This window comes from Tetranychus urticae, chromosome 3, assembly GCF_039701765.1.
Source record: "Tetranychus urticae isolate SD_2017Ah chromosome 3, NJAU_TeUrti_SD_1.0, whole genome shotgun sequence".
Lineage (NCBI taxonomy): Eukaryota > Metazoa > Arthropoda > Arachnida > Trombidiformes > Tetranychidae > Tetranychus > Tetranychus urticae.
Genome location: NC_142960.1, coordinates 8,392,502 through 8,409,232, shown reverse-complemented (window position 1 = coordinate 8,409,232; position 16,731 = coordinate 8,392,502). Strand labels below are relative to the sequence as shown.

At 31.7% G+C, this 16,731-nt stretch overlaps 5 protein-coding genes across 5 annotated transcripts; all 5 read left to right on the top strand.

Moving 5' to 3' along the window:
- Positions 1–673: 673 nt before the first annotated feature.
- On the top strand, positions 674–1,571 carry LOC107367103 (uncharacterized). The gene is made up of 4 exons (XM_015934779.2): positions 674–857; positions 924–1,068; positions 1,125–1,292; positions 1,375–1,571. Exons 1-4 carry the CDS (start codon positions 770–772, stop codon positions 1,463–1,465), a joined length of 492 nt encoding a protein of 163 aa, XP_015790265.1. The 5' UTR covers positions 674–769; the 3' UTR covers positions 1,466–1,571.
- A 2,344-nt stretch (positions 1,572–3,915) lies between these two features.
- LOC107367104 (uncharacterized) lies at positions 3,916–4,776 on the top strand. The gene is made up of 2 exons (XM_089269650.1): positions 3,916–4,015; positions 4,081–4,776. Exons 1-2 carry the CDS (start codon positions 3,985–3,987, stop codon positions 4,707–4,709), a joined length of 660 nt encoding a protein of 219 aa, XP_089125776.1. The 5' UTR covers positions 3,916–3,984; the 3' UTR covers positions 4,710–4,776.
- Positions 4,777–5,675: 899 nt separating this feature from the next.
- On the top strand, positions 5,676–7,489 carry LOC107370495 (uncharacterized). The gene is made up of 2 exons (XM_015938484.2): positions 5,676–5,685; positions 6,228–7,489. The coding sequence occupies exons 1-2, from the start codon at positions 5,676–5,678 to the stop codon at positions 7,487–7,489; spliced, it is 1,272 nt and encodes a 423-aa protein (XP_015793970.2).
- Positions 7,490–9,609: 2,120 nt separating this feature from the next.
- LOC112539778 (uncharacterized) lies at positions 9,610–12,370 on the top strand. Its single transcript, XM_089269877.1, has 4 exons — positions 9,610–10,001; positions 11,722–11,866; positions 11,923–12,090; positions 12,168–12,370. Exons 1-4 carry the CDS (start codon positions 9,914–9,916, stop codon positions 12,256–12,258), a joined length of 492 nt encoding a protein of 163 aa, XP_089126003.1. The 5' UTR covers positions 9,610–9,913; the 3' UTR covers positions 12,259–12,370.
- A 2,317-nt stretch (positions 12,371–14,687) lies between these two features.
- Positions 14,688–15,967, top strand: LOC112539777 (uncharacterized). The gene is made up of 2 exons (XM_025162550.2): positions 14,688–15,210; positions 15,276–15,967. The coding sequence occupies exons 1-2, from the start codon at positions 15,180–15,182 to the stop codon at positions 15,905–15,907; spliced, it is 663 nt and encodes a 220-aa protein (XP_025018318.2). The 5' UTR covers positions 14,688–15,179; the 3' UTR covers positions 15,908–15,967.
- The last annotated feature ends 764 nt before the right edge of the window (positions 15,968–16,731 follow it).

Here is a 16,731-nt window from a genome sequence, read left to right as displayed (position 1 = left end):
TAACTCTACGAATTGACTCTTGGGTTTACATTTTATTGAAAGAAACTGTGCAGCTAAAAGGTGAATCGTAGTGTTGTTTAAGATAGTGATGGTGATGATGATGATAAAAATGAGGAGGATGATACTGAATGACCAGTTCTTCATTTAATAAAGCGAATGACCTCAATCGTCGTTATTTATTGTTGCATATCTAAATGGCATCAAAACGAACTAGTTACTTATTCTTTAACATGGCATTTGCAAGTTCATCACTATCGATGTGTTTGACCAATTTTTCAACTCAATTTATATCATTCTTCGATCTTCCCGACTAATGCACGGCGTGTCTCATATACATTTAAAATTAGTCCTCTTTGTTCTGGAACGACCATGAAATAGATATTGCATGAAAACTGGTAACGCAAGAAGTCGCATGAATATTGCATGTGATTCTCGATGAGTAAGTAAAGATAAAACTGAATTGAAAATTAAAAGGTAGATAATTGATGAATTGTTGTTGATAATCTGATTATTTGTTAATAGAAAAGATATTTAAATACAATTTACTTAACTAATCAAATCAATTGAGCAATCAAAAATTTGCTAAACAATTCCATGACGCATTTTAAATGTGACTGTGAAGATTAAAATATTCAATATTCAGATTTCGTTGCATATAAAATACTGTTTCATTTTAGATTTAGATCACTTCTCTTTGGACAATAATACGCATCTATTAATCAACTATTGTCAAGTTTTACTCATTTCGTGTTTGATAAACTTAAAAATTATGGCAAAATCTACGATTTTTGTATTATTTGCTTTGTGCTCAACCATACTTGCTTTACCACTCACTGGAAAGAGTACTTGGGGACTTGGTAAGTAAATCATAATTGCAGTTTTAGTTTGTTTATTTCTTTATTTGTTTCAACGTATGCATACAGGTGATATTGAATACACTTATTCAATTGGCTTTGAAATCGGGCAAATGAATTCCCAAGTTGGTCCATTCTCTTTGGCCGTTTCGATACTTAAAAAATTTGGCGAAAGTACATATGCTTGTGATACAATACATGGATTGAACGGATCGTAAGCCATTTATAATGATCCATGTTGATGCTATTTACTAATTGTCATTATCACAGTACGACCTTTACAGGTTTTTCAACCCACAACTATACGGTAAAAACTTTGATGGCATTTAGTGACGCTGATGCGATTTCCTTCGATTGGGGAGACAGGGTCAGGTTCAATAGAAATATTGACGATGTTAACATTCAGACTGCTTATTTGACTGAAATTGCACCAAACCAGTAAGTTATCTTCGTGTTATATTGCCAATTGTAACTTTAACTTTACTAACCATCATCTTCAATCGTTGTCTTTCATCAACAGTTTAAATATTACCAAGAAATATTGTAGAACTGATATCTATCCACAAAACCTTGGTGGTAATTTGGGTAGAGTAACCCTATCTTTGTGTTAAAAGCAATCCATTTGATTTGAAGCTGATGAATACTGCAAGACTACACGAAATTGAATTTATACACGATTTATCCAATTAAAAAATAAAAGTTTAATTTAATAATCAACTTGAAACTTTAATTTATTTTGCTATGAAATGCTGTCTCGATATCTAAATGTTTCCAACCAAAATATCATTTGAGGCTTGCACATCTTAAGCTTAGACCCTTTATTGGATTAGCAGAGAGCTTTGATGAAGTTGGTAAAATTTTTATTGATATTCAAATGTTTGATTTAGTGTTTCTATCAGACATAACTTGATGAGAGATTTATGGTTATATAGCGAGTACTCTTGATCTTAATCCATACATCCATACATACAATATACATATGTATAAAGTCAAAACATCAAATTTTTGTGTAAAAATCGTAAATAAACGGAAAGGGTTCTACGGGGAATTTTTGTACAGACTGAAATCCACGATTGAACTACATGCCCGAAAAATAGTCAGAGGTTAATCAGAATTCAGGTTACTGAGAAATGCCCGTTTAAACAGGGTAGAGGGAAAAATGCAGAATCCGTATTTTGTATCATTGTGTTTGGAGCCAAAACTTTTTGGTTATTTATTAGTAATACAGTAAGTTACCAGTAATTGTCAGTAACTTGAAATGAAAATAGCTTATTTACACAGCAAGTGCTATTTATTGAGGAAGTAACATTTAATTTAATCAAAATAATTTATGTAATTGTTAGCCACATCATTAACATTAACATTATTATTATTTTCAAGGTTATTAATTAGATTAGATTTTTCTTTAAATGTGAAAAATCTTGATTGCATCTTCAAAACTTACAATTGTTATCCATTCAAATTGTAAACAAAGAGGTTTGAGGGACTGTTGAATAATCTACTGACAATTACTGGTAACTTACTGTAGTTTGATGGTTCATTGTTGGACTAGGAATATATGCAAAACTGTCTTTCGAGTAAAGAGTTTGTTTATAAATCTGGTGCCTCAACTGTACTAGAAGAGACCAAACGACAATTTTCAAGTCAATTTCATTCAATGATTGTCCACCAGACAAAATTCGACATTCAGATTTTGAGTCTTTAAATGTGGATTGACTTTATCGTGCACATTGAAAATAAATTTACGATCAGTCGTGATCGGAGGCTCAACTTGTATTATAATATTAGAAATATTTCTGTTGAGGTTTAACATGAAGAAACAAAATGAATCTCATTTTTTTCCCATAATTGTAAAGATTGTTCAGTTTCAATGTAAAAGGTTTTTGCGTCTCTAGGAATCGATTCCAATGCGGACATGGCCTTGACTCGATTACTTCGCCGAGTTACCAATAAATTACTGTAACTGCTTTGGTATGCCTTCAGGATATAGACTACCTATAAAGTCCAACTCTCGTAAGGATAATGACACATTGAAAACAGCAACTAAAATAATTTAAGTTAAAAAGACATTAAAAGAAAGTGAAAAGCCAAGAACAAAATGAACAACTTACATAAAAAGATGAATCCGATCGTATTTTTCATCGTAATGCCTTTCAAATGAGTTAATAAATCAAAGGTAATAAAACAAATTACTATTAACTAATTGTCCAATTCATTGAGTTGCATAGATCTCAACTCGTCCTTATATCTACCGGATTTAATCCATGAGAAATTGAATTACTTGGTACGACCGCTTATGATTAATTTCGTTGATAATGTTACGTCTTGCTCATATTCATGACTCAATTTATGAAAACTGAAAAAACATTTATAACTGCATTTTTCAATGCTACGGGTCTAAAATATGACAACTAAATATTTTTAATTTATCTCAATTTAGCAATTGCTATTCAAATTATCGTGTCAAAGCAAATGAACAATTTATACTCAAAAGCCATGATAAATTCAATTGAACAATACTTTTGCAATCTGTACAAAGGATCAAAAATATTGAACGATACTACATCGTCTATCTGATATATTCTGATTCATAGCCAGTATATCAAAGAAAATATCTATGGTGAATAATATTTACTAGATAATATCAATGATAGTTATGATAATAATTAACAATTAGTGATTGTAACTGGTAATATTAATGGCGTGATCCATGGATTTAACATGAACTCATTGAATGTGTTCAATTGTGAGATAATGGCCTGAGTTAGCGACTTTACTTTGATAAAACTTTTTTAATGTTTGAAGGAATGCTGTTTATCGCTTAATTATATTGATTTACTCAATTCAATAATAAAATTATCACTGTTCTGATTGGAACTGAACAAATAATCATGGGCGGATGTACAAAGTGCCTCAATCACACATGGATTAAACTGGTTTGAATTTGCAAAATAACAAAGCAACAAAGATTGAATCTGCGATAGATTTGAATCAATGCTGTGATTCAACCAATCAGCATATATAAAAACGAGTTGAGATCTATTCAATTCATTTAGGTTTATCAATTTGTTACTAAAATAGTTTACTTTTGATTCATTAACATTGACTAACTACTTTGGAAGCCATTACAATGAAAAATGCCATCGGACTCATCTTTTTATGTAAGTTATTCATCTTTTGTTAACTTTTCACTTTCTTTCAATGTCTTTTTTTCATTTTAAATTAGTCGCCGTCATCAATGTATCATACTCAGCAACACTACGAGAGTTGGCCTTTATGAATAGCCTGTATCCTCGGGAAAATCTACCAAACATGTTGGTGACTTCTATGGTAAATCGACGAATTGATAAAGTCAGGTCTGACTACGAAAGAAAATATCTTCTTAAAGATGCAAGAACCTTTTACAATTCCACTATACAATCGTTAGAAGTACTTATAGAATCAATGATGAATGCAAATGACACTCGAAACGGTGAATTTTTTGAGTCTTACTCACATATTGTTAAACTTATAACCGATGTTAACAATATCATGTCATTTCATAATGTTGATTACTTGACTGTCAATTCACGCGATAGTTTCCCACAAGATGAACTTCAAGAGATGATAGACGCTTATATTGGTGACATTGAGATGGTTCGTAAGTGTGAAGCATCCATGGGACGTGCAGATCGAGTAGACATGAAGATCGTTGAACGTATAAAATCATTGTCCAATGAAGTGCAAAATTATTATTTCTATAGGGATGATAACGTTTTTGAAACGAAAAGTATTAAACAAAGAACATTAGATCAATGTTTGTGGCGATTTAAACTCTTTTTAAATCAATTTACAGAAACTTTCATTAATTACTGAGAATAATTTTGGAGTTTTATTATCTATTAATATTAAAATGAAATAAAAATTGAAGCATGAAATAAAATCGTTTCATTCAATCTACACATCTACACATCTATAAAGTACAATATACAGCTACAGAAATTGAGTTTGCAAACATTTTTGTATCATTTGAGCAGGTTTAGATAAATTTATCAACGATAAAGTTTTCGAAAGATGAAAATGGTTTAGATTATGAAAAATAAGATTCAAAGACAAATCAAAAGCACATTTTACTGATTAAAATTGTTTTATCAATCTAAATTATCTAAACCTGCCCAAATGATACAAAAATGTTTGCAAACTCAATTTCTGTAGCTGTATAAAGTCAATGTTTCAGATTTTTGTGTCAAAATTGTGGTCAATCGAGCAGGATCTAAGAAAAAAATTGTTATTGCTTAATTTTTGGACCAGCATTTTATGTAAAACTGTCTTTTGAGTAAAGAGTGGAGAGGGGACCGGCTTTTTCCCACCACTTTTGCAACGTCTTTTGACAGTCTTTTCACAGTGTTTACCACCATATTGTGCATCACTCAATCCAACACATCCAGCGAATTAACCAAATCAAACATCACTACAACAAAGTATTAGCTAAAATTTGCTAAAATAAGCTAAATGTTCTTATTACATCTAATGTCGAAAATTTCATTGATTTGCGATGCACCATTGCTTTTATTTTTGTTCATAAAGTTTACATTTCATTAGAAATACAAATAAATCTGATATTAATAATGGTGACTCATAAAATTATTATATTAATGGTTATATAATAATAACATGAAATGATTATAACTCGTGATGTTATTAATGGAGATTCATGGATTCATTGATTGCATTCACTCATGAGATAATGGTCTGTGTAATCGACTTTACTTTGATAACACGATTTTAAGTGTTTGAAGCATTGTTGTTAATCACTTAATTATACAAGTGGAACCCCCGATCATGACTGATCGTAATTTTTTCACTGAAATACAATAAATTCAATCCATATTTAAAGACTCAAATTCTTGATGAAAAACTATCGTCAATGAGAAAAACTAAAAAATAAAATAAAATCTGGTTATACAGCTGAACAGAATGAAATCTTTCTGTACAGTTAAGGTACCGGTAAAGTTCAAGAATAGCAAAAACAAAATAGCAAAAGCTGAAAAGGCAAAGTTGATTTCAGCAAAGGTCAAATAAGCAAAACAGCTTAAAATTGAAAATAGATTAATAAATGATTTTAAACTCTTTAACAATAAACTGATTAATTTCAAAGAGTAAACTTTTTCAAACCAGAACAATTGAATGCACATATGCTCAATATTCATAGTTTTTTTTGATTATTTTTCTTGTTTTTGCCTGTGAATAAGTTTTTCAAGATGAATGAAAGTTATCATTTTATTAAATCAAATAAAGGGGCCAATTTACTCATTTTAGAAAATTATATTCACAGAAAAAAGTTTTCATCTGGTCAAACTACTTATTGGGTCTGTGTGAATGAGAATTGTAAAGGGAAAGTGAATTTACTTAATGGTGCAATTGTGAGGCAATCTGATCATTGCCATGAACCTGAAACTTCAAAGCTTGCTAGTATACAGCAAAAAAATAATGCCAAAGAAATCGCTGGACAATCTGAATATTGTAATGTTAAATCAGCATACAATGATGCTACAAATGCAGTTCTGGCTAGTTCAACGTTACCATTGGACGAAGTATTATCAGGACTAAAAACTTTTGGTCAACTCAAAGGGACAATCAACCGTGTCCGTGCATCTCGTTTCCCCAGTCTTCCTAAATCAAGAAGTGAAATTGATATACCGACTGGACTACAATTCAGTGGCGATGAAAAGTTTTTTCAAGTTGATGACGGCAATGAAGATAAAATTTTGGTATTTGCAACGAACGCATTCCTTCATCATTTATGCTCATCAGGACATGTTTATGCGGATGAGCCTTTTAAAAGCGTGCCGCATCTTTTCGCGTCCCTTTATACTTTGCATGTAATGGTCAACTCAATGATGGTACCAGTAGTATATGCATTACTGCCAGATTCAACTATGGCCACATATGTGCGTTTGTTCAGAATTATTCAGGATATGTGCTGCAAATTAGATTTAACCTGGCGACCTACTCAATTCTCGACGGACTTTGAACTGGCGACCATAAAAGCAATCAATCTAATCTTTCCGGCCTGCGAATTGAAGTGTTGTTTATTCCACTTCAGCCAAAGTCTATGGCGTAACGTTGGAAAGCATGGACTAGTTGAACGTTATAAAGCCAATGTAGACAATGTTAAGTCTACAGTCAAGCGTATTTCAGCCCTGCCGTTTTTAGCTATCTCCGACATTGAACCAACTTATTCGCAAATAAAAATTGAAGCGCCTGATGACCTAGCAATGCAACAATTCATGGAGTACTTCGAGAACACTTATTTGGTCAATGATCCACGATTCCCTATGGAAATTTGGAATCATTTTAACGATACTGACCCAAGGACAAATAATCATGTCGAAGGATGGCATTCCGCCTTGAATAAAGCAGTTGGTCGCAATCACGCAAACATTTATCAATTCGTTCAAACACTAATCAAACAGCAGAACAATTATGAAGTACAGCTGTTAATCGCTTCGCATGGAGTTAGGCCTCAAAAAAACAGAAAATATCAATTGATAACGGAAAAGATCCTTAATTTAACGAAAGACTATTCAGAGAATCGAATTTCCGCCTTGGAATTTATCGATAAAGTCAAATATTGTAATACATTGCAAGCATGATGCGCAGTAGATAACCATGATATTTAGATATGCGCACTGCTATTCCCCTTTCGTTAAATTGTATCTAAAAAGCCAGAATTCATTAATAAAGATTGTCTAATTCCAATATTGGCCTCGATAAAACTATTTTATTTTCAAACAAAACTTTTTGTCTTCTGCGCCATCTATCAGTAGAAAAAATCAAAAACGCATGCGCATCATTTTGCTATTTCTTTGCTATTTTGGCTTTGCTTATATTGACTTTGCCCTTCCAGGTTTTGCTGTTTTTGAACCAAATCAAGGTACCATATTTTTCACTTAACTCTTTACTCGAAAGACGGTTTTACTTATCCTTCTAATCCAACAATAAACAATCAACCTGAATAACCAAAAAGTTTTTCCTTCAAAGTCAATAGTAAAAGATACGGATTCTGCTTTTTTCCCCTACTCTGTTTGAACGCTAATTTCTCAGTAACCTGAATTCAGAGAAAGTTCGAACTATTTTTTGCCATTGTAGTTTAATCATGGCTTTCATTCTGTGTGAAAATTTTCTTTAGAACCCGTTTGGTTTAGATGTATAGATTATCTTTTAACTCAATTTAATGACAACTTCTTTATTGTTCTGATTGAAACTGAACAAATAATCATCATAATTACTCAATTTGACATGGATAAATCAAATTTTTACTTGATTCATAATTATTTACATTGTGTTCAAAGTTGAAAAACAAACTAGATCACAGATAAATTTAGCGATAGAGTGTACATCAATGCTATGATTGAACTAGTAAGAGTACCAAGACGAGTTGAGGTATATTCAATTCATTTAAGTTACTCAAAGTTGTTACTAAAACAGTTTACTTTTGATTTTTAACATTGACTAACTACTTTGGAAGCCATTACAATGAAAACTACGATTTTACTCATCTTTTTATGTAAGTTGTTCATTTTTTCTTGACTTTGCAATTTCTTGCTATAACTTTTTTCGTTTTAAATTAGCTGCTGAGATCAATGTATTATTATCTTCTTTCTTCTTTGATTCTTTGAATCGCGACAAACATATATTCATTACTTTCCGTGAAAAACTGATAGATTCATCGAAACTTATAAACAGATTAAACATTAGATACCAATTAGATTATTGTTTTTGGACCTTGATTGGGAATAGATCATATTGAATAAATATAATTAGGGAACGCCAATTACTTCTATCATAAGAGGATATTAGGATCAGAAGTAGTCAATAAAATTCATATCTTCTTTTATTTACACGGAGAAACATTCGGGTTCGCTCGAATATTGACCAAACATAGATTTGTCAATCTGAATCTGGTTTTGTTTCCAACCATACTTGTTGCCCCAATAATTAGCTCGAAAGGTAATTTAAATTTCAATATTTACGTTCAGAATGAATTTGCCGGCTCATTATAACTATTTATTCATATCTGTTATAAATAATTTAAAAATAACGTGAATTCGCCATTAACTCTATTTTCAAATCAGAGATGAATTGATATCCTTCCACTTGTTTAAATGATTAAATGAAACAATTTTATTTAATGCTTCAATTTTTATTTCATTTTAATATTAATATTAGATAAAGAAAACTCAAACCTTTGAATTGATGAAGGCTGTTGTAAATTGAGCTAACAAGAAATCAAGTTGCCACAAACACTGATCCAGTGTTTTTCGTGAAACACTGTATGACTCAGTAACACCTCTAGGATCGTCTCTATAGAAAGTATAATTTCTGACATCAATTGACAATGACTTCAGACGATCAACGATCTCCATATCAACTCGATCTGGATGTCCTAAGGATACTTCACACTTACGAATCATCTCGATGTCACCAATGTAAGCGTCTATCATAGCTTGAAGCTCCTCTCTTGGGAAACTATCCCTTCCATTCACATTCAAATAATCAGTATTGATATAACCTACACCAGTAACTTTCTGGACTTTGTAAACCTCGAACATACTGTCCACAATACGTGCGTAAGCTTTATAAACATCATTGATTTGAGCTTTATTTGATTCCATTGATTGCAAAAGTAATTGTAACGATTGACCAGTAGTGTTGAAAAAGGTTCTTGCAACGCTATGAAATTCTGGCAAATAATAAATCAGCTGTAAAGATAAAATTGAAAATAAATGATCAAGGAATTTTTGTTGATAATCTGATTACTTGACAATAGAATAGACATTTAAATACAATTCACTTAACTAATCAAATCAATTGAGCAATCAAGAATTTGCTAAACAATTTCATGACGCATTTTGAATGTGACTGTGAACATTACAATATTCAATATCTAGATTTCGTTACATATAAAATATGATTTACATTTACATTTAAATCACTTCTCTTTGGACAATAATACGCATCTATTAATCAACTATTGTCAAGTTTTACTCATTTCGTGTTTAATAAACGTAAAAATTATGGCAAAATCTACGATTTTTCTACTATTTTCTTTGTACTCGACCATAATTGCCTTCCCACTCATTGGACCAATTGTTTATGAGCGCGGTAATTAAATCATAATTACAGTTTTATCCTGTTTATTTCTTGATTTTTTTGTTCCTAATTATTATTTTTAATTTTATTTATTTACTGGGTGATTTATTATAAGTGGAAAACTTTTTTTGGACTTTTTTGGCGAACCACTCAAAATATTCAAACAGCTTTTCGTGATGCTCTCGGAAAAGGAAACTTCTTGGCGCGAAAAAAAATTTTTGAAAATTTTTGCGCAAAAATAAACTTTTTATCGCTTTTTCGCGAAAATTTTGAATTTTAATGATTATTTATGCTTCTCAAAATGTCCTTTATCTGCGTTATAACAAAGTTCAATTCTTTTATAAAAGTTATCAAGTACCCTATCTCTCATATCTTTATCAATTGAATTTATTACAGAGAGTATGCTTGCAGTTAATTGATCAGTATTTGTGATTTTGTTAGCGTACACTCGGTCTTTAACGTAGCCCCAAAGAAAATAGTCACATGGGTTGAGGTCAGGACTATAGGGAGGCCAATCCATTCCAGATCCCATCCTGTCTGGATACTGGTAGGCAATTACTCTATTCTCGTAAGCTGAGTTTAGAACATCGAACACAGCATTCGTACGATGAGGTGGAGCTCCGTCTTGCATGAAATACCAATCCGTGACAACTTGATGGTTATTAGCAAACGGTAGCCATTCTTCTAAAAGTAGCTTTCTATAGCGCTCTCCAGTAACAGTATCGGTGAATATCTTAACGAAAATTCCTTTTGAGCAGAAAGCAGCCCAAGCTGTGACTTTTTTTGGATGAAGGCTTACATCGCTATATTCGTTGGGTGGCTCAGTTCCCCAAAAGCGATAATTTTGACTATTGACATAGCCATCCATCCAAAAATGAGCCTCATCAGTAAAGATTGTTTGCTGAACCGGAAACGTCTCGCCATTCTCAATCCCTAAGATATTAGCACAAAATGCTTTGCGAGCTTCTTTAGCTTCATCTGATATGCGATGAACTCCTGTTATTTTGTAGGGGTACAATTTTATTGCTTTCCTTGCAATGAATCGCAATGAAGAATATGAAATATCCAAAACTTGAGCGGTTTTTCGCAATGAATCTCTTGGATTTTGAGCAAAGTATTCTTTAACTCTTTGGATATTTTCAGGCGTACAGACTTTCTTATCTCTTTTTTCGCTTTCTTTTCTACAGTCAATTAAAACGCCTTTCTTTTCGAATTTTTCTACCAACCTAAAAAATTAAATTATTAAAATGTGCTCACTGATTTTGGAAACAGAATATTTTTCTCATCTTACCTGGACAATGTTGAATATGAAGGTAATTCAGTGTTTCGATATCGTGATCGAAAACCTCTTTTGGCGTCAGAAATAGACGAATTTCTTGAATAAAAACATTTTATAAAAAATGCCTTTTGTGACATGGATAAATCACTCATCTTAAAGCTGAAAAGTTTGCTGAGAAAAAATTTTACTGAAATAATGAGTGGATTGGTGTGCTTAACAAAAGTTCGCTAGACTTGCACCTGAGATAACGTTTACGTGATAGACAATGCAAATCTCCATAGAAACGACCAAAATTTTCGAAAAAAATTTTTCGCGCCAAAAAATTTCCTTTTGTCTGAGGATTAGAAAAAGCTAAAGCATTTCAAGATTGTGCAATCGACTTGTGAAAAAAAGCCAAAAATAGTTCTCCACTTATAATAAATCACCCAGTATTTGTTTCACGTATACATTCAGATGGTATTGACCACATTTATGCAATCGGCTTTGAAATCGGGCAAATGAATTCTCAAGTTGGTCCATTCTCTTTAAACATTTCGATACTCAAAAAAATTGGCCCAATTGAATATGTTTGTGATGCAGAACATGTATTGAACGAATCGTAAGCCGTTTATAATGATTAATGTTGATGCTATTTATTAATTGTCATTATCACAGTACGACCTTTGCAGGCTTTTCATCCCACAACTATACAGTGAAAACGTCTATGCCATTCAGGGAAGTTGGTGCGATTTCATTGGATTGGCATGACCATGTCAGGATCTATGGAAATATTGACGATGTTAACATTCAGACTGCTTATTTAACTGAAACTACACCAAACCAGTAAGTTATCTTGTAATATTGCCAATTGTAACTTTAACTCTACTAATCATCATCTTCAATCGTTTTTTAATCAACAGACCACATATTACCAAGAAATTCTGTAAAACTGATATCTATCCACGAAACCTTGGTGGTAATTTGGCAAGTACAACCCTTTCTTTGTGTTAGTCGTTAAAAGCAATCCAGTTGGTTTTGAGCTGATGGACCCTCCAAGACTACTTGAAATTGAATTTACAGAAAATTTAACGAACTAGTAAATAAAAGTTTGACTAATATTTAATTTGAAACTTTATTTTGTTTTGCTGTGAAATTCAACTACTTGAATGACGTTATACGTTTTCAATCAAAATATCATTCAAAGCTTGCACAACTTAAGCGTACGATCGTTAGATCCTTTATGGAGTTAGCAGAGAGTTTGCATGATTTTGGGGAAAATTGTAATGTTTAATTTAGTGTTTCTATCAGAGGTAACCGATGAGAGAAATCTGTCGATACCAAATTCTTGATTTTATGATGAGTACTCATGATCTTATTAATATTAGAAATATTTCTATGAAGGTTTATCATGAAGAAACACATTGCATTGCATTCGTAAGAGATTCTTAGCATTGCAATTTAAGTAGGACTGAATTCGTCCTATCGAGTTAAATGCCCGAGACTTTGCATTTCAATTGCAGCAGATTTGTAGTAGCGCATACTTACTACCGAACCATTTCCATCGAGATCTCAACCAATGCAAAAATTTCAAATGTGATCCTCACTTGAACTCGAAGATGAAGAATAGGGAATTCCGCAACCTTTAATTCCTTAAGTGAGAATGCTATCAAAATATATACTGGCATTCAACTGGTCGGTCATTTCTAACGGTAAAGCCTGACCTCTCAGTCAGGCTTCAATTAAATCAAGTTAAAGCAACATTTTAGTTTAAATTTGCTCGATTAAAGAAAATTGAAAATCTTGAATTAAGGAGTGGTCCCTAAAAAATTGGACAAACTTTGACCGTTTATAACTTAAAAAGTATTAGAAAAATTGAAATCGAAATTGAGAAAATACATTGATTAATGACAGATAGTGAGCCTTGTCTATCAACTTTCAGTAATTTTAATTTAGTTTATACCGAAAGGCCACTCGAAGAATGCGCCATCAAAATTTTTCAGTTCATCTCTCCCTAGAGCTCAGCAATTTTTTAGGTGGCATTTTAGCGATTTTTTGACCCGAGCTGGGTTCGCTCAAACCTAACACACCGATATCAGTTTTTTCGTAACTTTAGGACCAGTTAATCAAAAAATTCTGAGTTTTAAAACTAATTGTAAACACTACTTGGCTCATAGCTTGACAGCTAACTTCATAGGGATTTTACAAAAATGAACTATTAAATTTCACTAATCATTCAATTAAAGACACTTTTTCCTATTTAATTTAATATTTAGATTCACAAAAATTATATTTTTAAAAAGTCCATGAAATCATGGTCAATTCGAGCTATAGAACCCTTTATTCGAAGAAACACAACATAGTTGAAATTTGTTTCAAAATTTGTCCAATTTTTTAGGGACCACTCCTTATAATATGTTGCTGGACGAATAGTGCAAATAAGCTATTTCAAGCGAGTCCAAATTACTAGCAGGTCTCCGTAAGTGATTTATAATAATTTATTGCAGACCAACTCGACGAACAATCAAATTTATTAAACAATCGGGTTACGAATATGATGTAAATGATGATATGATGAAATGATGTATATGTTTCCAATTTAAAATCCAAACATGCAAAAGTTGATTCAATTGATAAAGGTTCATTGTTATTGTTTTATAATAATCTAAATATTCAATCAAATAATAATCATGAAGTGAAAATTTTTTTATACCAGCGACATCTCTTTATTAGTTTTCAAACTGAAATATCCTGTTAGTTAACTTTTAAAACTGAAGTACATTGTGTAGTGTTAGGTGTAAATTGATTGTAATCAGTCTTGATATTAAATAATTTACAGGTTCGACTAAAGATTGGCCGAATATTAATCATGCTTTATTGGCTGGTCGATGCTATGCTTTTTTTTGTCAATCGTTTTTTATCTCGAAAACGAAATATTTCCAAAAATTGATTTAAGTAATGAAACCAGCATACAATTTAACATTTTTATTGTTCATAGCAGAGAAATGGATTGGGAATTGAACAATCGTGAATTTTAGCTTCACATAAAAAGATCTTGCTTCCAGTGTGAGATATTCGTGATTCAGTTCATGAAAACTTGAACTTCATTTACAAATTTATTTTTTCGATGTTAATGCTCTAAAATATTGCAATTAACCGATTAATAGAAACAAGAAATCCTAGTTCAGAAATTGCTATTCAAATTAACGTGACAGAGTTAACACGCACCTTGCATCTGTCCTCTAAACCCTGATCTGTCAAAAAACATACGAAATTGTTTTTCAAATCAAACAATACTTTTGCATGAATATTTAGGAAGATCAGGAACATTGAACAACACGGTCTATCTGATATGTACTGATATTATGGACAATATATTGACGCATTTGATGTATTTATGGCACATGATATTATATTTACTGGACGATATTAATAATGTTAAGTCATCGTATTATAATAATTATGATAATAATTAACAATCAAAGATTGTAACACGCGCTATTAGTGGTGTTGGATTGGATTTAACATGGATTCAATGGATGTGTTCAATCATGTTCAAATCGTTGTTATCGAATTTTCTTTGATAACACTTTTTAAATGTTTGAAGCATTGTTGTCTATCACTTAATTATATCGTTTAACTCAATTCAATAACAAATTTATTATTGTTCTGATTGAAATTGAACAAATAATCATGGGCGAAAGTACCAAGTAAAGCAACTTTACATGGATTAAACTGGTTTAAATTTGCAAAAAACAAAGCAAAAAATATAGATTTAGTGATAGATTGTTCATCAATGCTACGATCAAACAAATCAGGTAGATATAAAAGACGAGTTGAGATCTATTCAATTCATTAAAGTTATTCAAAGTTGTTAGTAAAACAGTTTACTTTTGGTTTATTAACATTGACTAACTAATTTGGAAGCCATTACAATGAAAAATACGATCGGACTCATCTTTTTATGTAAGTTGTTCATTTTTTGTTAACTTTTCGATTTCATTAAATGTCTTTTTTTCATTTTAAATTAGTTGCCGTGATCAATATATCATACTCCGCATCATTACGAGAGTTGGCCTTCATGAAAAGTCTATACGCTCGTGAAGATATGCCCAAGCTGGTACTAACTGCTATGGTAAATCGACGAATTGAACAAGTCAGGACTTTATATGAAAGCAAACCGATTCTTGACGATGCAAAAATCTTTTGCAATTCAACTGAACAATCGTTACAATTACTTTTGGAATCTATGGATTCAAATGATACTCGAATCAATGATCTTTCTGAGTCTTACTCACATATTGTGCGACTCATAAACGATGTTAAAAGTATCATGGGAATTCATAATGTTGATTATTTGACTATGGATTCGCGCTATAGCTCAAGAGATAACCTACAAGCTATGATGGATGCTTATATTGGTGACATTGAGATGGTTCGCAAGTGTGAAGTATCCTTAGGACGTCCAAAGCGAGTTGATATGAAGATTGTTGATCGTCTAAAATCATTGTCCAATGAAATGCTAAATTATCATTTTTCTAAGGACGACGGATTCTTTACTGAGGAGAGCAGTATTTCACGAAAAACAATGGACCAGTGTTTGTGGCGATTTGACTTCTTTTTGAACAAATTTACAGCAACCTTCATCAATTTGAAGATGTAATTTTGGAGTTTTCACTATCTATTATTAATAAAATTGAATAAAAATTGAAGCATTGAATAAAATTGTTTCATTCAATTATCGTATTGACGCGCATACTGGCCTGTGGGCATAAAATGTCCTCAATACTTTACGAATATTATTGATCAAAGTTGGTTCTGGTATCGTCATAATCGTGAATTCCAATGTTGGTATTTTATGAAGTCAATCCTATCACGTTTTCAGACTTGATTTACAATATTTCAAATGATGAGATGAAACACTTACTTGTAAGCCATTATGTCTTCAATTATATCTTTTAACTCAATTCAATCACAAATTATTTGTTGTTCTGATCTAAACTGAAGAAGTAATCATGTGCGGCCAATCCGCATGACTCAATTCTACATGGATTAATCACATTTTTACTCGATTCATTATTATTTTACATGGTGTTAAAAGTTGTGAAAACAAAGTAAACGTTATAACGGATAGATTTAACGATAGATTGTACATCAATGCATCGAGTCAAAGACGAATGATTGTGCTAAAATCACTCTCAAAGTTCAAAATTAGATTTCATTTTATTCAGCTGTATAACCAGGTTTAAACTTATTTTTTAGTTTTTCGTTGACGATGCTTTTCTCCATTAAGAATCTGAGTCTTTTAAATGTGAATTGCATATAATGTACGCAGTGAAAATAAACTTTTCATCAACAATGATCCGACCAGTTACTTGCATTATCAACGGCTACTATAATAATTAACAATCAATAGTTATAACGCTGGAATTCATTAATGTTGATTGATCAATGATCAAAATAATTATTTGAATGTATCATTAATAT